At 35.9% G+C, this 27,297-nt stretch overlaps 1 protein-coding gene across 4 annotated transcripts in view; it reads left to right on the top strand.

Moving 5' to 3' along the window:
- The window catches only part of plxdc1 (plexin domain containing 1), a 256,512-nt gene that overhangs the window by 172,360 nt on the left and 56,855 nt on the right, over positions 1 to 27,297 (top strand). For 3 of the 4 annotated variants that reach the window (XM_058793071.1, XM_058793070.1, XM_058793074.1), the window contains exons 5-6: positions 18,357 to 18,479; positions 27,101 to 27,219. In XM_058793071.1, the coding sequence (XP_058649054.1) occupies positions 18,357 to 18,479; positions 27,101 to 27,219 (242 nt within the window). The remainder of the gene's footprint in view (positions 1 to 18,356; positions 18,480 to 27,100; positions 27,220 to 27,297) is intronic. The other variant, XM_058793072.1, reaches the window with a different exon arrangement.

The following is a 27,297-nucleotide window of genomic DNA, read 5'->3' as shown; positions in this document are numbered from 1 at the left end:
AGGTCGTACGAATTAGCCACCTCGTAAAATACGTACGAATTGCCGTAAGATAGCGTTGCAAAATTCTTTAGTTGTACTGTGTTGTCTAATTCTTTTTTTATTTTTTTACATTTTATGGATTCCCCCAATCTCATATCATATAGAAAGTGACCAATTTCTTAATTCATGTCCATACTTTTCGGCATGGCTCTGTGTACTGGAATAAATGTGTTAAAAAAGGCCAGAAAACGAATAAGTACAGTAAAATCAGCAGTGTAATATTTGCAGTGTTAAAAGTTATTAATTCCCAAAGAGTTGAATTAACAATCTACAGTGTTAACCCAGACAGCAAGCAGTGTCGGCCCAGATCCGGCCCACATCTGGCCAGCATGGATTTCATACTCATACTTTCATGGAGTCGTCACACGGTGTAATATTTATGTAATTTCACTTTTACACTGAAAGTGTAAAAAAATAACCCGCCGAATTGATCTGACTCCGCCCATCAAGCACCGCCCCAGATAGCAAACTGACATAGAATCAACGTTGATTTTTGGTTGTAACGGTCAGTATAGATCGTCAATCAAATTTCGATGTTGAATCAACGTTCATTATTTGGTCGGTACATCAGAACGTTATTACTTATTACGTCGAAAATAAAACATCGATTCAATGTTGAAACCACGTTGGCTTATCAACCGACACAGCCGACCCATCTGATCGAAATTATAACGTCTGATACAGGTTGAAACTTGGTCAGACGAATCGGAGATCTGCGCCTGCACTCTCACAGAGTGGAACAGGCCTGTAACTGTACCCGGGCAGTGGCGCCTGCAGGTGTACGGCTGGACGCACTGTGCGTACCATGAGCGCTCAGACTGTCCTGAGATTTGCGCCACAAACATTTCAGCAGTAAATTATAGGCCCTTGTGTCCCGTATTTCTGTCGACTGAACCAGCCATGTCATTAATAATGAATGTATCAGTCTTTTGCATGCCAAAGTCAATTTCTGCTTATAAAAATTGCGTCAAATAGAAAGAGAAAATCGTGCTACACGCACTTTCATGAGATCGGGTTAGTCTACAACAATTAATTTGTAGCCTATTTTACAAATGGGAATACAACGAATTCATGACAATGTTTTACATTCAAGCTACCTGTAAAATTGAAATTGAAAAGTTCTTTAAAATCATCTGATGCAATAAAGTAATTTTTAAAGCTGTTTTGCTGCATGGATTAAAAATAGGCTAATAAATAATTCACATATCAGACAAAATTGCGTTGCAGAAAATCCTTCTAATTTTAAGGAAATTCTAAGGAATTCAGAGCAGAGCAACATAAAAATCAGAAAAAAAACATACCCTTACGAAAATTAACCATGGTTTTACTATAGTAAAACTGTAGTTAACCATGACTGTAGTACCCGTGGTTTTTTGGTGCAAACCATGGTTTTAAAAAAACATGGTTCTGATACCATGGCTTTACTACAGTTATATTGTAGTAATACTATAGTAAAACTGTAATAAACTATGACTGTAGTAACCATGGTGTTTTGGTGCGAACCGTGGTTTTTAAAAAACCATGGTTCTGATACCATGGTTTTAATACAGTTATATTGTAGTAATACTATAGTAAAACTGTAATAAACTATGACTGTAGTAACCATGGTTTTTTGGTGCGAACCGTGGTTTTTAAAAAAACATGGTTCTGATACCATGGTTTTACTACAGTTATATTGTAGTAATACTATAGTACGACTGTAGTAACCATGGTTTTTTGGTGCGAACCATAGTTCAAGTACCACAAATTAACTATGGTTGTATTACCATAGTTTAACCATGGTTTTACTAAAGTACCTCAAATTACATTTAAGCCTAGTTATTCAACAAACATCTACAAAATAAAAACAAAATGACAAGTTACTATTCTATGATACATGCTTTATTATAGCAGTTACATCATATTGTTGTCACATGACAAAATGATTCAGAACTATATAAACTATAACTTTATTTAAAAAATAGTGATAAAGCACTGCAGTGGTAGAGATGGTTTTCTGCTAATTTACAAAATAAAAATAGCAAATTGCTTCACTCTATAGAATATAATGCATTATCTCTATAGAAATTAATTACATGTTGTACAAATAAACATGACTTAGTGTTCACACACATTATACCGCCTACCTCTTTAACAATATCTTATGTAGGGCTGCATGCAACTAACAATTTTTTTTGATAATCAATTTATTTATAGATTTTTTTAATTAATATTAGTAATTGGATGACAATATATATATATATATATATATATATATATATATACACACATTATTTTTTAATTAAAATAATTTTAATTCATTATTTTAAAGAATGTCATTTCACATCCTGCCTATGAAAACAAATATAATTAATGTATCTATGTAGGCTCTGCTGTACATTACAAGCATTAAAGTGTTAAAATACAAACATGACATTCTAAACCTAAAAACAACAGATTGCTTGTTATTTTGAAACAGAATTTAAAACCATTTAAACAAAAAAACACAATGTTAACTTGTAAGAGGTACGAGGAACAAACACAATCATTCGTCTGAACAGAGTAATTATATTATATTATATTAATGGACAATTCCAACAATAGTGCCTTTACTGTTACTGCTCTCATAAATATGATTACTTGTGTTACATGTAGGGTTTTAAACCTACACTTAATTTCTAACAAAAAAATATTTGAGCAAAATGTGTATTTTAGTCAGAATTATGAGCGGTCTGTTTGTTTTGATGCACTATTCAAATTTGTTTATGATTATTTTAATTATCAATTAGTTGTTGCAGCCAGGCGTAGTTTTATACAACCTGTAAACACAAGCCCAACACAAGCAGATGTGTGCAGTCCATAGCATTAACAACCTTGATCACAATATCAATAAAGGTAAAAAAGGTTATTTCATTGGAAAAGTTTTACACATACTACAAAATACATTCACAAGAAATCAGAAGTACTTTTAAGAATGTTTAAAATGATATCAGCTCACATGAGAAGATTTCAGTCATTTCAGGCCTAAAGCAAGCTGATTTATTCTACATCGAGTCACCTCATGGGGGCCGATGAAGGCCAGATGAATTCTCCACACTTTTACTTGAAGGAAATGCCCCTTTTTTCAAATACGTTTCATGCTGCATACATGGCAGTAGTTGTCAGTATGAAGTCTATCATATAGTTACAGTCCACCTTTGGTTTGGTTGTCTTGATCTTCACCCCATATGGTCTCAGGACCTAAAAATGAGAAGAATATATACACAATATAAATAAACAGCTTGCTGGAATACTCAGTTGTTATTGGTCAGTTGCACACTCATCTACACTCTTAAAAAAAGGTGCCAGAAGAACCAAAAAGGGGGTTTCACGGCGATGTCGTAGAGGAACCTTTTTTGGCAGGTTAATGTCAGTACCTCATCATCCACTACTATGCCCTTTTTCATCCCGTGGAAACTGCCACTGGTGGTTCAGAGAGTTCCCGCTTTCACAGTCCTTCTGATGAATGGTTGAGGCTGGGTACGTAGGATCCTGAAAAAAAAAAAAAAAAAAAAAAACCTTTCATTAGTTTCTTAATTTTAATAGGTTTAGCACAGGTATAATGATGCAAAATGACAAACAATGATAATAGAAAGGTAATTTTAAGCTGAACAGCAGTCAGAATAGAAACAAAATCAAAGCAAGTCAAAGTATTTTGGAAGTTCATGCATCCATCTATTCACTCTCCAAACCACTTATCCTCTCTAGGGTCATGGGGGCTGAAGCCTATCCCAGCATCTTGGGCCACAAATCCATCCAATTAATGGTATTTAAGCAATATAGTAACAATTGTTATACAGTAACTGTCAAGATTTTGGAAACATTACAGTGTTTTTGGGGAAAAAAAATCTCTTCTGCTCACCAAGTCTGCATTTATTTTATCAAGAATACAGAGAAAATAGTAATATTGCAAAATATAATAACACATTAAAAAGAACTGTCGTCTATTTTAATATATTGTAAATTGTAATTTATTCCTGTGATCAAAGCTGTATTTTCAGCATCATTACTCCAGTCTTCAGGGTCACATGATCCTTCAGAAATCATTCTAATATGCTGATTTGCTGCTCAAGAACATTTCTTATTATTAAAACAGTTGAAAACAGTTTTTGCTTCTTAACATTTTTGTGGAAACGGTGATACCTTTTTCAGGATTATTTGATGAATAGAAAGTACAATTAACAACATTTATTAAATGTATTAAACAATTTAGTAAACAGAAATCTTTTCCAACATTATAAATGTCTTCACTGTTACTTCTGATAAATGTAATACACCCTTGATTAATAAAAGTATTAATTTCTTTATTTTCTTACCACAAATGTTTGAATGGTATTGTTTCCATAATAATGTTAAGCAGCAAAAACTGTTTTCAACAAAGGTAGTAATCAGAAATGTTTCTTGAGCAGCAAATCAGCATCTTGGAATGATTTCTGAAGGATCATGTGACACGGAAGACTGGAGTAATGATGCTGAAAATTCAGCTTTGATCACAGCAAAAAAAATACATTTTAAAATATATTCACATAAAAAAGTGGTATTTTAAATGATAATATTTTTAATGAAATAAATGCAGTAGTGGTGAGCAGAGACTTACTTAAAAAACACATTCAAAAAACATTTTAAAAAATCATACCAACCTCTAACTTTTGAACAGTAGTGTCCTGTATGTTTGAGGTTTTACTTACTAGTCACATGGTTCATAGCAACTTAGAGATGCTGTCCGACAGGAGACTCTGCGCTCCTCTGCTGCACGGCCATCATAATCTAGAAGCATAATATGCAATTTATCACAGAGCCAACGATATTTAGCTTTATTTAAAGGAAGCAAGCTAGAGCAGAAGTGAAACGCAGAAAAGAAAACAGTACACACACACACACACACACACACACAAACGATTTCTTAAAATAAAATTATTAACGTTCATGTATTTAGGTTTGTGTCACTATCTGTCAAAACCTTCCTTTAATGAACTGTAATATAACAGATGCAGCTTCTCTTCCTTTGTAGAAAGATTATATTATCACTCCTGTAACCACAGAACAATTTTTATTTATTTATCAATATTTGTTTACCATGAAAGGTCAAAGCACTTTTGAACTAATGTTAGATTCAGTTAATTCCTGCTTCTGTAAGTGACGTCACCCATTAACAGTATACAGCACATATTTTAGGCTAAATAAGTTAGACAACTTCCAAACCATTGACAAACTGACAGCAAACCCTTTACAAGGCTATCAAAACCTCTCATCTACACATAATGATCTGATTAAAAGCCCAAACTTTCATAAATAAGAGCTCAAGCTTCACAGTAGCCTAAAGCCTGGAATACACTACACGACTTTTAAAATCTGATCATACACTTACCGACTTTGTAAATAGTGACAAAGGAAAACTGGGCATCATACACTACGCGACTGAAGATCATACACTACCAGACTTTAAAGTTGTTCCCATCACAACAAACTCAGGCAGAAACGTGCGCCTTGTTGCTAGGAGATGCATGACAAATGAAAACATACCTGTTCTAAAATCGGCTGAAAATATCAAACATGTTTGATATCCTCCGACTGGATAGAATCAAAGTCTGAAGCTAAAAAATCGGAGTCTGTGACTATGATACACTACGCGATTTTCTGTGGAATCTGTCAGCTGTAATCTGCAGACTGGCTCCGACTTTCCTCAACTAGTGTCAACTTGTTCAGACTGTAAAATCGGGGGGAAATTGGGGCAAAAATCGTGTAGTGTATTCCAGGCAACCAATTGCGTAGATTTTCCGTTAGATTTGAATGGAGCGCCTGACCTTGGATCAACATTACCCCGATGACCAAAATGATGCCGGATCGACGTCGGAGATCAACGTCGTTTCGATGCCACGAGAAACATCGATTCTACATTGATTCGATGTCAGTTTGCGATCTGCTGCTGCCTTGCAAAGCGACAACACCATTTAACTTCAGGTGACCGAGACAGTAAGTTGGATTGCTTTTCTCTTTAGAAAATTACATGGGATAAATACTTTTTGTTGATAATTTTACTCAACATATGATTGGTGGTGAACACATTTAGAAATTACTAACTGCGAGTGTTTTTGTCAAGTTTACAGTGTTAAGTTTGTGAGGTGTAGAGATGCAACGTTAGCCTACGTGAAAGTTTCTAACGCGGCTTCGATTTCCTGAAATAAGGTGATTTTACGTGTAAAATAATTTTTGGAATGTGTTTACAATTTATGTTATATATACTTTTAGCTTCTTTCATTTTGGTTCGTTGACAGATCCTCTGGTCTCTATTTCCGCCGAGGCCTGGTTTTACTACGACACTGAAGCAGCCACATTTGGGCGGTTTTCTACTCAGAGGAGATAATTGGTAAATTTATATTTGTATTTGAAAGCATTGAGTGCTTTGAAACGGTAATTCAAAACGGGACAGTTAAACATTTACGCGCTAACAATTTCGTTTTTGTGACGCATAATAACACCGAGTTGAAGTGTCACGTCTGTTTTTTACAGTCTATGGTCACGTCGCGTCAAGTCTTTCTATCTTTTAATTGGCGTTATCTAATGCAAAACTGTCAAAATTAGAGCGCGTTTAAAAACTTTGTTCGCAAAGTACGTTAAACTGTAAATCCGTCAGTCTTTCCTTCAGTGCCCATGGGCAGAGCATGCTGGAAACCAGTCTTTATCAATTCATATAGCATGCTATTTTGGGTAAATAATGTCGTAAATATTTCCAGATGTACAAAGTTAAGTTTTAATTTAGAAAGATATGTCTGAATCTATCTAAATTAATAGTAAGAAATTCTAAACGTGTTAATTTATTCTAATGTAGTACACCATGTTCATTTTAAGATGCCTCATTACTCATGTTACTCATTAAAATTATATAAATGTGTTTAATAATCAGATTAAATAAATACTTAAATTGTTTCAGGAATGCCTCCATGTGAATATTGCACAAGGTTTTGTGTCTATTAACTTTAACAGTCGTTTAATTGACCCTAGAATTAAGGATTTAAATAAAAATAAGTTTGATTTGACACCCGTATTATAGACAGCTCTCAGCATACTCAAAATTAGGGGTAATCACAATTATTTTACCATATTTACAGTCCTAATTTAAATTAAATTACTGAAATAAGTGTTTTTTATTTTTATTATTCTTTTTCAATAGAATTGGCCCAGACGTCTGCAGTGTCAAGTGAAGGAAGCTCCTCTCATAAGATTGCAAACCTGGAGACTGATGACACCGAGCGAGAGTGATGGAGTGAGCAGAATGCTGAAGATGAAGCCAGAATTGTGAGTCTGTGTCATTTATATGTTATTCTATGTACAGTAAAAATTTTAAACACACAAACAAATATGAAAAATTTAAATTTAACTGGGCAGCCACACAATATCTGCTTATGTTCACACCTGGAATTTTCTAATTATTAATTTAAGATATCAAAACACATAAAACCCAAAAATGAAAACTTGTCGTCATTTCTCACTCCGTCACTCCAAACCTGCAAGACTTTCATTAATTTTCAAAACACAAACGAAGATATTTTAAATGAAACCTGAGAGATTTCTGTCCTTCCATCGGCAGTCTACACAACTACCACTTTGATGCTTCAAGAAGTTTATAAAGAGATCATAAAAGTAATCCAAATGAATCGAGCGGTTTAGTCACAATTTTCTGAAGAGACTCAATCACTTTATACAATGAACAGAATTAATTATTATTATTTTTTTCACATTTAAACATTGATCAGGGATCATAAACAGAAATTTTGGACTAAACCACGTGATACGTATGGATTAGATCTCTTTATGAAGTTTATGAATTATCTAAGTGGTAGTTGCGTGGACCGTCAATCAAGGGACAGAAATCTTATATTCTATTAAAATATCTTCTGTTGTGTTTCAAAGATAACGAAAGTCTTGTTTGAGTAAACAATGATGGAATTTTCATTTTTGAACTAACCCTGTAATAAAAGAATGTGGCCATATGCATCTTGTGCTTGTTCACTTGTGCTTCACCCAAGATGCATGCTAATGCCGGGTGTGAACAGAGCCACTGTGTGACTACACAATCAGGGGTGCGTTTCCCAAAAGCATTGTTAGCTAACTATGGTCGTTAATTCCATTGAACTCTATTGGTAACGATGGAACTTGCTACCATAGTTGTTTTTGGGAAATGCACCCCAGTTTAGCAGAATGGTTCCTGAGAGAGATATTGTCATTTTTGTTTTTTTCTTTCTCCAAGAAGCCAAGTTCCTGGCTTTTCCCAAGACCGTCAAGGACACAATTGTCCTCGGAATCAGCTGTAAAAGAGGACAAAACCGATGTTTAAGGTTAGACTATATTTCAGAATAAGATCATCTATATTCATTTATTATCTATATTCTGTGTTCATGCATTTTTTTGCTGAAGTTGTCATATCTGTTATTTAGAATGGAACAGCGATATTGCATCAATTTGTCTCCTTCATTTGGTTCCACCGTTGCCACAAGGCTACAAGGGGCCTGGAAAAATGTCCTCCTATCAAGCTGAAAAACATCTTCAAAAAGATACATTTCTGTCACTACCTATTGTCTGCCTCAAAATATTGCCAGATGTGTTTTATATGAAAGACTAATAAAAATAAAATCAATTGGAGAGCTGACCTTAATTGTTATTTTTGTCTTTGATCTGCAGGCACTAACCAGAAGAATACCTTGTAGAGACCACACAGCCATACTGTACCTGCTTGCTGATGGGACAACGAGGAACAGCATTCATGGATGCTACACAACTGTCGACAAGTATCTTGCTGCAGTCTTGTTCAAATCTACCTGTCATATTTGTTAATGTCTAGGTAAATTTGATGATTTTATGTGTTTTATTAACTATTTTATGTTTCCGTGCAACACTTAATGAATGTGACTGACTAATTAACCTCTACACATCTGGTATATGCTTTAAAGTTGCCACTTTGCCCATTTGTTAAATAAACGTTGGAATTTGTACATCTGTCTCATCAGACTCTTGATTTTATGTCTAATCTTGTACATTAACACCATACAATAGCATTTTTATTTTTGCACAGAAAACAGCCGCGGGAATGCAGACCTCTACTATAAGGTGCTATATTAACACTAAAAATTCAACACTATGAATGGAGTACTTTTAACACTAGATAGATTGGGACCATATATGATCTGTAACTGACACTGCGTTTTTTACTGTGTGTGTATCACGGTGCACACAGCAGGGAGGAACGAATAGACCAGGATAATTCAAAATACAGTCTTTAATAAATCCAAAACAGACAGCACAAGACAAGGCAAGGCTAGGACACACAGGAACACCGGGGAGTAGCGAGTAGACCAGACAAAATCTAACTAAACAGGCATGAACTAAATACACATGATAATTAGACAAATGCAGCTGAATGAAATAAACTGATAAGCACACTTAACAAGGACAGGAACATGATCAAATAAGGACACAAGAGGCGGGAACACATGACACACATGACAGAGGACTGACAATGTGTGACCTTCTGAAATACTTCAGAGAATTATTAAATGTAAGTTTCAAGCCTTTCATTATGACATTAATGTGAGTGCCAAAATATGTTTTGCCCTAGCAAGCCTATAACACTCAAGCTACCTTTCTAATCAATTTATTTTTTTATGCACACCTCCTTAAATGTAATCTAAACATTCCAAGTTAATATCCTACTTTTTGTAGTATTTCTAGGCGTTTTTCATGTCGCAGTTTTAGCCCATTAATCTTGATTTCTCACAGATTATTTTATTAAAGTTTATTTTATTTATTTATTTTTATTTTTTTGTGTGAGTCAGAGTAAATTGCGACTCCAATAGTCTCATGAACGTGCAGCCAACGGCCAAGGGCAGGATTCTTCGTTCAAAAACTTTTATTAGCATGTAGATTGAAATGAAAGCTCCTTAATAATAATAATATTACAACATAAGGAAATTGTGTAAATTGAATGGTTTTCATAATTACTGTTTAATAACCATAAAATGCAAAGAGTCTTTTTTATTATTTTTGATGCCTAGGCTATAGTCTACAACGATCCCATATTTTGAAATTAACCCTCACTCTTAAATTCGAGGATATTATAATGTTATATTATAATGTTATTGTTGTTTTATTTCGTTATTTGAACACCGTGGCATGCAATTTTACATGATGTATGCATGTTTCATGAAGTTACGAACTAAAGCACAAAGGTTTTATGTGTTATAGCTCTATGAGCATCTTTGGATCTCATCGACGGATTATGGTGATTTGGGGCTCATTTTAATCTTCATTTTCTGAAAATAATGACGAGCTATTTGTTATAGCTCTATGAATGTATTTAGATTGATGGGCTATGGTGAGTTTGGGCTCGTTTTACAGTTTTGTTTCAACTGCTTTACACACATTTTCAAAACTTTGCCTCTTTTTTCAAAACTTTACAGACAAATACATGAATTGCACACACAAAATGCAAAATGCCTCACATCTCACAAAATGAAGCACTGCATTCAAAATATCTGCATTTACACACAACATCTTTATTATTTAATTTACAATTTCTGAAACCTGACATTCAAACACCAGAACCACACACCAAATCTGCAAAACCATACACTAATTCTCACCCTTTGACTCAGTTTTCGATTTCATAAAACACTTTTTGCAAAACACAACATACAATTCTCTTTGTAACACACAAAAACCTAACAGGAATTAATATTATGTCAAAGGTGTTTGCAAATGTTTGCTTTTGAGACGTGTTTGTGATATTTTGAATGCATTTACATTTATTCATTTAGCAGAGGCTTTTATCCAAAGCGACTTACAAATGAGGACAATGGAAGCAATCAAAATCAACAAAAGAGCAATGATATGCAAGTGCTATAACAAGTCTCAGTTAGCTTAACGCAGTACACAAAACAAGGTTTTGTAAATGAATAGAGTGCAAGTCTACAAGGGGTAGGTTTTTTTTTTTTTTCAAGAATAGAATTAGAATAGAGAGGTCTAGAGTTAGAGGGTCAAATAAAGATGGAAGAGATGTGTTTTTAGCCTTGAAGATGGCTAAGGACTCAGCTACTCGGTTTGAGTTGGGCAGGTCATTCCACCAGGAGGGAACAGTTAATTTAAAAGTCTGTGAAAGTGATTTTGTGCCTCTTTGGGATGGCAGAACGTTCACTTGCAGAACGCAAGCTTCTCGAGGGCACACAAGTCCGAAGTAATGAATTTAGGTAAAAGGGTGCAGAGCCAGTGGTGGTTCTGTAGGAAAACATTAATGCCTTGAATTTTATGTGAGCAGCTATAGGTAGCCAGTGCAAATTGATAAACAGAGGTGTGACATGCATTCTTTTTGGATCATTAAAAATTATTCTTGCTGCCGCATTCTGGATTAATTGTAAAGGTTTGATAGAACTGGCTGGAAGACCTGCTAAGAGAGCATTGCAATAGTCCAGCCTGGACAGAACAAAAGCTTGAACAAGTAGTTGTGAAGCATGTTCTGAAAGAAAGGGCCTGATCTTCTCGATGCTGAATAAAGCAAATCTGCAGGACCAGGCAGTTTTAGCAATGTAGTCTGAGTCAGCTGATCATCAATCATAACTCCAAGGTTTCTTGGTTTCTTGGAGTTATGGTTGATATGTGCCTAACTGGACAGTGAGATTGTGATGAAACGACAGGTTTGATGGAACCATAAGCAGTTCTGTCTTGGCAAAGTCAGATGATGGTCCTTCATCCAGCAAGAAATGTCAGTTAGACAAGCTGAGATGTGAGCAGCGTCAGATCATCAGGATGGAATGAGAGGTACAGTTGAGTTTTATAGCAGTGATATGAAAAGCCATGTTTCTGAATGACAGAACCTAGTAGGGCTGGGTAAAAAATATCGATATCTCGATATTAATCGATTCTCATTTTCACAGAACGATATTGATTCTTAAATCCCAAGAATCGATTAGTCTAGCCTGTGTTCAGTTAATGGACGGAACATTGAAGGGCACCTCCCATCCAATAAATTGCAATAAGCATTGTGCTTTGGTACTTTTAATATGAAATAAAGTGTCAGATGTCAAATTCTGTCCATTGTATTGCAGTATTCAAACAATAAATGCCGTTTTAGCGGTGTTTAATGTAGAGTGACAGATCGCTGTAGCGCCTCAGGTCAACAGACGCGGCAGCACCAGGCGCACGTGAACCGATCATTTCTTCCACATTAATGCCAGTTTCAGCACAAGATAAACATGACTAAACATTCGAAGGCAAGTTAAAAGAAAGAGTACAACTTTACAATCCGTATCCTGTCTCATGTAATCGCTCAATCTGTGTTTCAGCGCGCAAAGACGTCAATAACGTCTTGTAAACAATGTCACGTAACATCACATTTACTTCAGAAAAACATATTCGGTGGCCATAAACTCATTAGTCAGCTAGAAAAATAAACTGTAGAGAGGGGCATTTTGCTAAATATATGCACCATATAACATATTCATTATAAATTTTACAGTTCTTCAATGTTTAATTTATGTTTGAAAAAATCCATCAAGTTTTTATGACAGCCACCATTATGTTTATATTTTAAAAAATTGAAGTAGAAATATTATTATGTAATTGTAACATTATTATTTTAAAAACTTAAATGTAATTTTAACAAATCAGTAAATTTTAACCTTCAATATTATAGTAACCCAGCTAAGACCAGCCGGCCACTGGCGGCCCACTGGTGGCAGAGTCGGCGGCCCACCGGCGGACGCCACCCGCGGTTCACCGGCGTTTTGCTCATCGTTATTCAAGCGGACCACCAGCGGCAGCCGCCGCTTTTCCGACAGCGGTCCACTGACGAGCCGCTGGTTTATAATTACTGTTTGCTGGCGGTCCACGGTTCATAATCAATTCGATTACGCTAACCAAAATATCCTTGCACACAATAATGGATCAAAAACAATCTACAATGACAATTGCAAATTTATTTTCAGTGAACAGATTAAACATACAAATGCATACAGTATATTTATCAGATAGTTTTATCCAATGTGACTTTCAAATAGAAGCATTCAATTCACATATTTGTACCCGTACAAAAGTCAACCACAAAATTAACCATGGTTTAACTATGATTGTTGTAGTAAATTCACAGTAACTACCATAACCATGGTCTTACTACAGCATAGTAGTAAACCTATAGTAACTAACTTCACCATGGTTTCAAAAACTATGGTTACCACAGTTTTACTCCAGCATTACTAAAATATTATTTTAGTAGAACCATGATATCAAAACCTTAGTTTGAGAAAAACTAAAAACCCCTGATTACTACAGTTATGATTACTAGTTTTACCATAGTAAAAACATGGTTAACTGTTGTAAGGGTACACTGTTTTTCATAATCAAAGCAGCTTTAGAAAATTTCAAAGTTTAAAAAAAAATCCTATCGACAGACTGAGGTGACTGTGACTCAATAGGGAGCATCTTCTGGCAACAAATTAATGTCTATATGTCAATAACTCTAAGATAATACAAGTTATGTGTTCAAAGTCATGTTCAGTTAAACAGACAAACATTAAAGGGTAAGTTTGGTGAATTTAAATACACTTTATACTGTCACAAAGTCTGTAATATGTAAATAAACAATATTCGGATAATGCAAAATATTATTTGGCTGACAAATAAATGGGAATATCTCATGGAATAGAAGATTAAACCTTGTTCATTCACATATATTACCATCATAGTAACAATACAAAGTGGGTTGAAAATCACTCAACGTATGCTTTAAGGCAATGATTGAAATACATAAAATTTGTCAGGTTGGTATGTTCATCTATAGTTGCCATCATCTGGGGTCTTCATCTGAAGTAACCACAAGTGAGGCTGGATCCAAGCTGTAATAACACTGGGATGGGAAACCTGAGAGATAGAAACAGGAAAACAAAAGGAGAAGAATTAGCATAGATGCTGTTCATATTATTTCAGGCAAAAGATGATCACGTGCATTTATTACCAAAGTACAAGTTTATGAGTTGTTATGTGAACACTTGGCTAAAAGATGTATTTTTAATCTAGATTTAAACAGAGAGAGTGTGTCTGAGCCCCAAATATTATCAGAAGGCTATTTGAGAATTTAAGAGTAAAATGCGAAAAAGCTCTGCCTCCTTTACTGGACTTTGATATTCTGGGTACTATACTGGGTACTTTGTGACATTATTTAGCTTACTTTGCTATAATTTGGTTAAATCTGATTTTATTGTATATCCCTTAGTAAGCATATAATTTGTCCTCAGTATTCAGGGAACAGACACAGTCTACACTCTAAAAAGTAGTTTTATAGTCCATTCAAATAAAATGTTTTAATTGGTCAAACATTTAGAAGACTACAGCAAGTTATGTCATTTAAAATTGAACCATTTACTCCATGTGTTTTATATGTTACCTCAACTAAGATTTATTATTTGGGCATCATAAGAAATTGCGGGGGAACTAAAACATATTTTTATAGTTTAACAAAATTATTAAAAATGATTAAATGGTGTTTATCAATCACTAAAAACACAATTTACAACACATAATAGCCATTATTTAATAAAAAAATCTCCATTTATAACATTTTTCATACAGACTATACATACAGGCTTAAAGAAAAAAATGTCACATACATCTCAGATGGCCTAAGGGTCAGTAAATTAACAGCAAATTTTCAGTTTTGAGTGAACTATCCCTTTAAAGCTCCAGCTGACATACATTACATCTGTAATAAAACTGAAAAATTCAGTTTAAACTTTAATGAACTAAGAAAAACCTAAACAAGCTAAACAAAATGTTAGCAAACAAACATTTACAAATATTACTACTGTTCACAATTACATCTTTAAAATGAGGCAGAAGTCACAAAAAAAAAAAAAAAAAAAATGAACCAGGTGTTACAGTAGGGCTGGGCGGTATATTGAGTTTGTACGATATATCGATATAATCTTTATAAGCGATACAGTATGAAGCAATACCGTTAATATCGATGTAAGTAGTTTGATACGAGCGCATCTGAAAAAAATATCTAGGGAGGACACAGACTGAAATGCTGCGGAGAAAGTGCATAATGCAATTTGTTCTACATGTATCAGGCTTTATATGAAAGGCTTTAAAATAAAATTGTAAGATATAGTAGCCTATAGTTTATAGTTTCAGTTTAAAGCGGCTTTTTACATCTTTGAAAGAAGTCTCTTATACTCACAACTCAAAAAACAGTTAAAACAATAACATTGTGAAATGATATTACAATTCAAGAGAACTGTTTTTTTAATTATTATTTGAATGTTAAAATTGTAATGTATCGCTGTGATCAAAGCTGAATTTAACATCATTACTCCAGTCTTCAGTGTCACATGATATTTCAAAAATAAATCTGATTTGCTGCTCAAGAGACATTTCTGATTATTAACAATATTTTAAAAAAGATGTGCTGATAAACATTTTAGTGTAAACTTTTTTTTTTTTTTTTCAGGATTCATTGTTAAATAGACTCCAGACCTTTAAATGGTATTGTACAATACTGTTCAAAAGTTTGCAGTCAGTGAGATTTTTTTTAAAATTCATTTTTATTCAGCAAGGATGTATTAAATTGATGAGAAGTTAGAGTAAATATTTTTGTTTCAAATAAACACTGTTCATTTTAAACTTTGTTCATTAAGGAATCCTGAATAATACACACAAAACAAAATACAAATCAGGAATATTTCCTGAGCAGCAAATCAGCATATTAGAATGATTTCTGAATAATCATCATGTAAAACTGAAGAGTAATGATGCTGAAAATTCATCTTTGATCACAGAAATAAAATACATTTTAACATCACTCACTCATGTTTGGATGTCAAAACCTTCTTAAAATAACTTTAATAAAGTATTGTAAAAGATGCATGGTGATATGCATTTTTCACTACATATTTGCATATATGAAGTGATTTAAAGAGCTTTCTCATGCAGCTTACCTATGTTTCCCACATCTCTGTCAGCAGCTTCCTTCAGAAACTTCTCTTCTGTTGTATTACACCTGAAACCACAGAACAATTTTTATCAATAATTGTTTGCCATTAAATATCAAATCACGTTTTAACTAGATTCAGTTGATACATGCTCCTTTAAGTGATGTCACCGATTAACAGTAAAGTTACAGCACATATTTTAGGCTAAACAAATTTGGGCTAAACAAATAAACTAATTCCAATAACCCATTGAAAAAACCTTTACAAAGCTATTAAAATCTCCCAACTACACATAAATGTGATAAAGTCAAAACTTTGATAAATCAGAGCTCAGTATACAGAGTTAGCATACATCGTCTGAAAACAGTTGAGATGCTAACGGACTTTTTCGAAGACACTAAACCGTCTTTATGAAGTAAATATTCAACAGAAGCGTATCAATTACAAGAAAGAAAAGTGTCAGGAACAGTTGTATGTAATATGTGTGTGACTTTAGGGACTAAACTCACCTGAAAACGGTGAAAACAGCAGCGAGAGATGCAGTGTTGCAGCTGTCAGTTGGAGAGTTGCCACCCCGTTTCCATGGTAACTCCCTCGCTGCAGCGTTTGAATGAGACTCAAGAGCATGCGTCCATCAAAACACGTCACAGTCACACACCATTTAAATAAACATTATATAGAACATAAACAACAACAAAACAATTTACTTAATTTTGAATTTTAATCGTTTTGTAGTTATATGACCCATTCATACATAGGTGTAAACTGCAACCCGCAAGTGATAGAGGGACAAAGTAGCACTTTTATTTTTATTTTATTTTTATAGATTTTTTTTTTTGTTATTTTTTATTAGATTTTGTATTGTTGTTTTTACGATCATTCAAACTATTTCTTTAATTTAAAAATGTGCTTGCAGTTTTTTATACTATACTTTTGTTAATTATATAACTCTCACTATTTTTATTCAGTGCTTCAGATTCCTTTTAACTGTAAAAATGTAATGTATAAATGTAATACATATATATATATATATATATATATATAATTTATAAAACAAAGATGTCAAGTAAGAGCTCAGTAGAAACACAGAACCTCGGCTTGCCACTGGTGCACCGACGGAGGCCCAGCCGCGACAAACCGCTGGTGGCGTGCCACCCAAAAAACGCCGGCTGACTGACAGCGTTTTTAGACTGGTCGGCTCGCCGATGGAGTGCCGACGGTAGTCCGACCGTATTAAGCCGCTGAATTTGTGCTGCCCAAAAAACGCTGGTGGACCGCCAGGTCATTGTTTGCTGGGAATGTAGTACCAACTGACGCCCCCCCCCCCAAATTATATTTATACACGCCCATATATATACACGTCCCCCAGGTTGGGAACCACTGTTTTACAGCATTGATGAGAGATTTATTAATTTTTTTTTCTTGAGAAATGTACTGTACCTGATATATATCCAAAATAATCAATATTGAATCTAATCTAATCGAATCGGTAATCAAATCGAATCGCAAGCTTGTGAATGATAATGGAATCAAATCCTGAAATTTGTGTCAAAACCCAACCCTAGAACCTAGTGACGCCATGTAGACAGAGAATGTAGTGCTTCATTTTGCAAGTGATGTGAAGCATTTTGTGTGTGCATTTCTTGGATTTGTGTGTAAAGTTTTGGAAATAAAGAGGCAAAGTTTTGAAAATGTATGTAAGCAGTTGAAAAAAAAGAAACTGTAAGTAAAGGACATGTGAGGAGTTACTGCGATGCACTGATGAATTAGTGTGGCATTTTGATGGGTTGTGTTTGAAAAAGCAAATCAAGATACTTCCTGTTAGAATCCGAAATTAACTGCAATGCCAAGCAGGAAGTTGGTGTGGAAAAAGTTTTGAAAAAGTGACCTAAGTATTGAGAAAAGAGTCCTAATAATTGTAAATAACTGTAACAGTTTTGAAAAAAAAAAAAAAACATGTAAATGTGTGCCAATTGACCTGTAGGTAGATATAATTTTGATGGAGGTTGTGTCTGATTGGAAAAAAATAAAATGCAATTTGAAAAGTGTAGTAATTACATGTGTTTTGTTCCAAAGAAAGGGAAAATGATCCACAGTTTAGACCACTTATACTGCAGTTGTGTTCACTGTGTGAAGAGTTTTGAAAAAGTGACTTAAGTTTTGAAAATGGGTCTTAGCGAATATGAAATGGTCTATCCTTGTATGTAATAATGCACAAAATATTTATTTTAATTAGCACAGTCATTTTATGAAACACAATTAAAAACAATATAGCCTTTTTGGGGGGAAATGTATCTTATCCTTGAACTCTTAATATTTTTATAGGGTTTATTTTCACTGGAGAGATAACACACCGCATGCTGACAGCGACGCAGTATATTGCTCCACTCATGGCAAACTTTGACCCCAGTTTTTCTAAAAGCTCCACTGTGCGGTATCTGGACAATGGTGAGTTCAGTTACGATAATGCATCATTATGCTTTAGCAAATGTGCGGATTGTGCTATGGTGCAGGTTAGGGGTGTGCCCGAAGCCGAATACCTTATTTGGAAAGGCACGGATAATGGCTTCAAAAACGAATAACGGATAACGAATAATTCTGCACGAATATTCGGCTGAGGCTGCAGCACAGTCTGGTGTTTGCTAGATAACAGGTGAGCCAGGGGATCAGCGCGATATTTTACACAAACCTCTAAAGTCACGCAATAATGAGTGTGTGAAGTGAATGAATTTAAACTTTATGAATGAAAAGAGCGCAAATGAAACACCACTTGATGTTGCCTCTCCGTGCATCTCTCAAAAATCAGAGCTTGGCAAGAGTAATATCAACTAAAACTAAAAGCTAAAGTTAGTGAACTAACTTTGATGTTGGCTTGGCAAAAGAGCCAGAGTACTTGTGTGTCAAGCGTTCTTGAGCTGCAAAAAACGTACAACAGTATTTTTCTATGGACCCTTGCTATTTTCTATTCTAATAAAAAGCCTACTAGGCTATGACAACAGCTTCAACAGAGTTGGCAAGCTGGATGCGAAATAAGTCACGCCTTTTATTGTTTTCCCTGTTTGCCATTTCAAAGTCCTGTCACCAAATCATGGTGGACAACGACACAGAATGTAACTGAAAAAAATGAGGTTTAACTCAAGGCGATCATCGGGGTCCAAGCACAATGGTTTGTGTAGATGATGCAGTTACACAATGGATGTGTTTGTTTTCAAATAAATTATGAGTCTTTATGGGAGTACTATTACATGTACAATATGAAAATAGATAACTAATATAGTGTCCCTTCTTCACTTGGATGTACATTCAGTAATGTCTGACAACTTGGTAATGGTAATTGTAATGGTCTATCAGTATTTAGGAGATTACAGTTTTTGCATATTTACTATATTGGGCTTTATCAAAGGTTATGAAAATATAATGAATGTATATGCCTTTTTTATTTAGTCACTTAAATGAAACATTCTCAAAGTCTTTGAACAGATCTTGAAGGATTTGCTATCCTGTGGCTCCCTCCTGTGGACAACATTAGCATTATAGCCTTCATCTCTGAACAACATTAAGATGAAATGGCCAATATTGTTCAAACACTAATTTCATTAATTATTTTTTTCAATAGGTCAAGCACCTTTTCATAAATATGGCTGTTTCCAAAGGTTTTTTAGGATCTACATTTCAAAAAGTAAAAGTCAAGTAGGCTACTTCAAGCTTATTAAACAGCTTGTACAAACCCTGAAATAATCTGGTCTGTTTTTGTCAAAGAGAAGTCTTTGTTATTGAGAGAAGCGAGGACTCCGCAGTGCGAGTGTCCGAGCTGCGATGCCTTGCTCTGCAGTTGGACAAAAAATATCTCACAAGCACTCATAAGCACTAATTTTACCTCTATAATATGTTCTTCTAAGTGTATTGTGTTGATTCGCTGGAGCGTTTTAATGTAGAAGGATGTAAATGATGTAGTTTCTGTATGTAGCCTTTTTGTCTATTCAGTGCTGAGAAGCCGGCGCGATGCGAGGCGGATGTCAGTGAAACATAAATAAAGCTCACATGAACTCAACATAGCTCTGTAATATGTTATTATAATTGTATTCTGTAAATTCGCTTGAGTGTTTTTATTCATAAGGCTTAAAGACATGAAAGTAAAGAAGTTTAATGAGGACGCTGCAGTGAGCTCGCAATCTCAGATACCAGACGCAAGGCTTTCAGTTTCACACTAAAACAGCTCACAAACACCTGAATACAGCTGTTGTTGTGTTCTAATGGGCGTATTGCAAGCAATCGTTTATTACTGCAAAATAAGTCATGCCTTTTATTGTTTTCCCTGTTTGTTATTTGTTAATTGTTTGTTACATTCAGTTACATCAAATATATTGTCAATACCATTAAAATTAAGAGTAAATAAATGTAATGGTCTATCAGTATGTAGGAGATTACAGAAGTCACTTAAATGAAACATTTTCAAAGTCTGAACTGAGAGCTTGAAGGATTTGTTATCCTGTGGCTCCCTCGTGTGGACAACATTAGCATTAAGGTTTTTATGACAACAAAAATCGTAATTGCTAAAAATTAAACACTAATTTCAATCATATTGTTTTTCAGTAGGTCAAGCACCTTTTCATGAATATGGCTGTTTCCAAGGTTTCTTTTTAGGATTTACATTTCAATAAGTAAAAGTCAAGTATTTCAAGCATTTTAAGCAGCTTGTAGCCAAGGAACCCTGGTATTATTTGTTATAGACCTCTGTAATTGTCTATTCTAACAAACAAGTTTATGATGATAAAAGTGTAGATACCAGTTAAATTGCACAATAAACAAATTGCAAACAATAGTATTAAAGATCAGTTTTTAGGTGATTAGATGCAGAAAAGGAAAAATCAAAATGTAAAATAACATGTCATAGTTTTCATGAAATATAGATTAATTCTTGTTAGAGCAAAAAAATAAATAAATACATGCATACAAAAAAGCAGCCAAGATGAATGATTTGCTGTTTTTTATGGATTAACATTGAAGACATAAAGCAGTTGGTAAATGCGGTCGCTTTAATGTTCAAATCCATCCACCTTCGATTCATTTCTCAACAGTATATGTTGACGTGAGACATAAACGACTGTTTTCGATGATATTCGCCAAGGTATCATGTATTTTGCAATAATAATGTATGTGATTGTTCGTTCTAGCGCTGAGAAGCCTGAATCAACGCGCTCCGGGAGTGATCGAGACTCAATGCACTGCTCTGCAGTTAAACACAGAATATCTCACAAGCACTCATAAGCACTTATTCTACTGCCTAGTGTTGCCCTCAGGCAACAGAAAGTTTTTCTTATGCCCCATGTTCAGCACATTATTTTTTAAATGATTGCAACCAATTAAAATATTTGAAAAGTATCAAAGAACAGTCCAATAAGGTGTGGGAGTCACTATCAAGCACCACTTGAAGGTGGGACATCCTGTTCTGACACATGGTCACATGGTGTGAGGAAAAAGGCAAGATTATTTGCTTTAATAATCTTATTTAATGAACTGTACATTTAAAATATATGTGTGTGTGTATGAATGTGTAGAGAAGACTTTTGTCAGGTTTTATGATTTTTTTAAATTTTATTTTGCATGTTCAGAAATTCAGTTTTTCTTTTCGTTGCCTCAGAGCAACGTTAAGCAGTAAGGGCTAAAGAAGCAGGAGTCCACAGCTCCCATCCCTAAGCAGGATTTCCCATTGACAATACATACAGGCAAATAATGTGTGACAAAAAGGGAAGATGCAAGTTTCCTGGGTGCACAGGAACACCCAAAGTGATGTGCAAAAAGTGTAACATGCACCTCTGTTTCACAGCAGAGAAGAAGTGCTTGAAGTTTAACACAGCGTAAAATCTCATTCCATGAAGTACATGATATGACACGACACACTGCATCAGGGATAGGAAACTTCGGTCCTGGAGGGCCACTGTCCTGCAGAGTTAGCTCCAACCCTAATCAAACACATCAGAACAAGCTAATGAATGTATTTTAAGATCACTCGAAAGCTACAGACAGGTGTGTTTAATTAGGGTTGGAGCTAAACTCTGCAGGCCAGTGGCCCTCCAGGACCGAAGTTTCCCAGCCTCGCACCACAACACAAAACTATGTCTGTATCAAATGCAATACATCAGTGCGTTTCAAGTGTTTTTCCCTTTTCACTTATTGATTTCTTGACATTTCTTTGACAGATTTGTGATTTTGTATTGCTCTCTGAACATTGTCCTATGCTATGTGAATGGAGAATTTCCTTCATGATTTTGCACCTTTGTTGCATAACGTTGCCCTGAGGCAACGAAAAAATATATTGGGATGGGGGGTGAAAAATCTTGTAAATTTGCACTCTGTTGCTAGTCTGGGTTTGGGTGAAGGCTACAGTTTGTCCGGTTAGAACAATAATGTCTTACTCAAATAATCCAAATTGTCTTTATTGACTGTGCATAGATGTGTTGTTAATCGATAAAACTCCTTCAATTTACCCCCAACTACAAACTATCTACAATATTCAGCCAAACTCCTTTCCCGTTATCATCCACCTGCTGCTGTTCTTCGTCACTTCTCAAACTCCGATGGAAAGTTCAGGAATAGTCCACCTCACACTGGATGACGGGGGTGATTGGAAGAGTCCATGTGTTAAAGGGGAACACATTCTACAGCCGCCCCCAAATTCACAGTGTGAATTTGCTAACTTGAATTGTCTCTGCTAGTCAGGGAGAGGGGGCAGACAAATAATCTTGGTTACAGGTCGGGTGTAACTCTTGTCTTTGATCCGTATTTCTGCAGATCTAATTCTTTGGTCAGACCCAGGAAAGACCTGAACAATTCTCCCTACAGGCCAAAGAGAACGGGGTAGTTGCTGGTCCACGATCATGACTGTGTCACCGATCTGCAAGTTGGCTTCTTCAGTTTTCCATTTCTGTCTGATCTGAAGATTGGGCAAGTAGTGCTGAATAAAGTGCTTCCAAAAGTGGTCAGCTAAGACCTGGCTATGTCTCCACCTCCTATGGCTTAGGAGTTCAGAGTCCTGATATAGCACTTGTGGTAATGAGGCATCTCACCGCCCCATCAGCAAGATGTTAGGAGTCACTGGATCTGGATTGGCAATGTCCGTTGAGGTGTAGCCAATGGGCTTGGAGTTGAGGATGCCCTCTATCTCTAAAAAGACAGTTCTTAGTACTTCTTCCATAACCGTCTGGGTGCCAATGGTAACGTGAAGTGCAGCCTTTAGAGAGCGTATTTCTCTCTCCCAACATCCACCGAAGTGGGGTGCACTGGGTGGGTTGAAGATGAATCTGATCTGTTGGTTGGCGAGTTGGGCTTGTAGCTCGGAGTGAAGAGCGCTGAATGACTCTTTTAGTTCCCTTTCTCCTCCTTTGAAATTGGTACCCTGGTCTGCTAAGAGTTCAAAGGGTTTACCACGTCTCTAAATGAATCGCCGCAAAGCCATCAAGAAGGAATCAGTGTCGATACTGGTGAGAATGTCAATGTGAACTACACGTGAAGTCATGCATTTAAAGATGATTCCCCACCTTTTCTCAGTTCTATGTCCCACCTTTATGGTGTAAGGTCCAAAGCAATCCACACTTGTTGAGTAGAAGGCAGGTTGATGGATCCTTAGCCTAGCAGGAGGGAGGTCTGCCATTCTGGGGGGATGTGGTTGTCCCCGCCATCTCTGACACTCTGGACACTGTTGTTGGTGGTTTCGGACTGCGGCTCGCCCTCGTATCACCCAGTACTTCCTCCGGAGTTCAGCGAACACTCTATCTGGCCCTGGGTGATGCAGCTGATTGTCATAGTCCTTGATTATCAGTTTGGTGAGCGGGTGACGCGATTCAAGGACAATGGGATGTATAGTATCATCTTCCAGTTGGCTGCTTTGACGGAGCCGACCCCCAACTCGTATGAGTTTGGTATCCTCATCAAATTCAGGAGTTAAGCCCAGCAAGCGGCTATTTCTTGGCAAGGGTTTACCTGCTCTGAGGCAGGACAGTTCCTCTGGAAATGACTCGTACTGACTTTGACGAAGGACTGTGAGTTCTGCCTCTTTGTAATCGTCTGCTGTTGGGATATCAGTGGCCGCCCCGTTGACTTGCTGGATGTAAGCATTCAGTAATTCTGGAAGGGTTTGGTACTTCTGTGGATCAGGAATGGGTGGAGAGGAGATGGATAGACAACAGAAAAATGACTTTCTCAGTTCACCGTCTTGATCAAGGGATGTTAACGACAGCATCTCTGGCCAGTGGTCAGTTGTTTGTCTGAGAAATTTGGGCCCTTTGCTCCATCTGCTTTCCTGGCCAATGTGACCAATGAATCCCTGGAGAGATTTTCCCTTGGTGATGTCATCTGCAGGATTCTCCTTTGATGGCACATACTTCCACTTATCGGACTCTGTGAGTTCCTGGATTTCTGCCACTCTGGTGCCTACAAACACTTTAAAGCAACAGGAGGGTGATAGCAACCAGTTAAGGACAGTTGTGGAATCCGACCACAGAGTGACACTGTGAATGGGCAAAGTCAGCTCTGTCTTCAGAACCTTTGAGAGTTTGCTCGTCTTTCACACTGTTCTCTGGCCAGACACTCATTTATTAATGAGCCCTGAACCGGTAATAATCAGATAAGTTGGTTTAGCTTGTCAGTGTGAGTTAAATGTATGTATTTTTTTGTATTTTTAACCAATTTCAAAGTGAAACTGATCAAGTCATTCGGCTTGGCCAAGGGGAATTGCTCCTCTAGGGGCGCAATTTTTCTCAGACAATGTAAGTCTATGGGGCATTTTTAATTTTTAATAATTAATTATAAAAAAAAACTAAGTCTGATCAGTCTGAAAAGATATAGCCACAAACTAGAAATCAGGGCCCAGGTCTCTGCCGAGTTTGGGGCTTGTGGCTTTAAAGCCCTAGGAGGAGTGTATTTTGAAATAATATTGTATGTGATTGTCCATTCTAGCGCTGAGAAGCCAGAATCGATGCGCTCTGGGAGCGATCGAGGCGCGTTCCTCTGCAAACACAGACAGAATATCTCACAAGCACTCATAAGCACGTATTTTACATCTTCAATATGTTCTTCTAATTGTATGGTGTTGATTCGCTGGAGTGTTTAATGTAGAAGGCTGTAAGAGACATTTAAATGATGTGTTCTGTAGCCTTTTTGTCCATTCGACTGCTCAGCGCTCAGCGCAGTTGGACATAGTGGTGTATTAGAGGTAAAAAATGATAAAAATACGGTTCAGTTTCTTGCATAAACAGATCATTTCGTGTCTTAGGACATCAAGGTTCGTCACGAGCCACAGGGTTTAATTTGGATTTGTCTGTGCATGTTTTTTATTTACTCTTAAAGATTGTGTGCCCATTGACTTGCATTATAGGACTGACAGACTGCAACGGTTTGAGTTAAAAATCTTCGTTTGTGTTATACCGAAGAAACAAAGTCACCCACATCTTGGATGCCCTGGGGGTAAGCAGATAAACATCAAATTTTCATCTTTGGGTGAACTATCCCTTTAATTATTAAAAATGAAAAATTTCCCATAGACTTACATTGGCTGAGAAAAACTGCCCCTAGAGGAGCAATTCCCCTCGGGCGGAGCCGAATGACTCTATCAGTTTCACTTTTAAGTCGGTTAAAAATTCAAATAAATACATACATTTCATTCACTCTGACAAGCTAAATCAATATATCTGATTATTACCGGGTCAGGGCTCGTTAATAAATGATTCTCTGGCCAGAGAACAGTGCGGAAGACCAGAGAACTCTCACCGCACCGATCACAAGGAGTGCAGTCTGAATGTGCTCACAACAACAGCATTGTTACTTGTTTTTAGAGCCTTCTAGATTAAAATATTTCAGCGAATGCATTTAATTAACCCATAAGAACACGACAAGAGTTGAAGCCAGGTGTTTGTGAGCTGTTTTAGTGTGAAACTGAAGTCAGTCTGTGTCGATCGCTCCCGGAGATCGCGAGCTCACTGCAGCGTCTCAATTAAACGTATTTATTTGCACATGTTTCAGCCTTTTAAATTAAAGCACACCAGCGACTGAACATAATACATGTAGAACATAGTACAAAGCTAAATTGAGTGCATGTGAGCTGTTTTTTTTTATGTTTTACTGACATGCACGTGGCAATCGTGGCAGCTGCCCTCCGCATTTGAAAGGAGAAATACATACAACAAACAACATAATTTCCATGTGTTTTACAGCCTTATAAATCAAAATATTACAGCGATCGAACACAGTAGGCTACATATAGAAGAACATAATAAATTGAGTGCTTGTGTGAGAGATTTTTTTGTCTAACTGCAGAGCAACGCGTCGCAGGACACTCCCGCTCCAGACCGCATCTAGACTGATATCTACACTTTTATTATCACAATAAACTTGTTAGAATAAACAATTACAGCGGTCTATAACAAATATTACCAGGGTTCGCACAAGCTGCTTAAAATGCTTTAAGAACTTTTACTTTTTGAAATGTAAATCCTAAAAAAAACCTTGGAAACATCCATATTTATGAAAAGGTGCTTGACCTGTAGCAAAACAATGTGAACGAAATTTGTGTTTAATTTTTAGCTTGAAGATAGATAGATAGATAGATAGATAGATAGATAGATAGATAGATAGATAAAAAGCAAAATTGCGACTTTTTATCTCATTATTCTAACCCCCTCCTCAGAATACTGAATTATGAATAATAACTCAAAATTGTGAGATATGACCTTGCATATAAACGGACAATTCTGAGAAGAAAAATCATTTTAAAAAGAAATCAGAATTGTGAGATAAAAAGTCGCAAAGACTTTAAATTATTTTTTTTATTCAATGGCAAATTTTGAGTTTTCATGACACAATTATTATTTTTAAAATCAATTTCTGATTAAGATTTGTTTACATGTCAGAATTATACATCTTGTATTTCAAAAACTAAAAAAAAATTTTTTTAAATGGTAGTGTATATCGCAATACTGGCATATAACATTGTATCAGTAGTGAAATATGTATTTTGGTTTATTAGAAAATTGCAATCAGTTAAATGGAGAATTTACCTGGTTTTGGTGCTCCAGGTGACATATTTGTGGTGCAGTGGGACAAAGTGAGGCTGAAAGATCGAGAGATTGAAGGAGCTTTCACCTTCCAGACTGTTCTCTGTCATAACGGGACCATTGTTTTCGGCTACAAAGACGTAAGTCAGATTCTACTGTTTATTTGGCTCAGTTTAACCAAGATCAATTAAACACGCATATAGCCAGCTGTTGAAAAA

This window comes from Onychostoma macrolepis, chromosome 12, assembly GCF_012432095.1.
Source record: "Onychostoma macrolepis isolate SWU-2019 chromosome 12, ASM1243209v1, whole genome shotgun sequence".
Taxonomy (NCBI): domain Eukaryota; kingdom Metazoa; phylum Chordata; class Actinopteri; order Cypriniformes; family Cyprinidae; genus Onychostoma; species Onychostoma macrolepis.
This window is presented reverse-complemented; position numbering and strand designations above follow the sequence as displayed.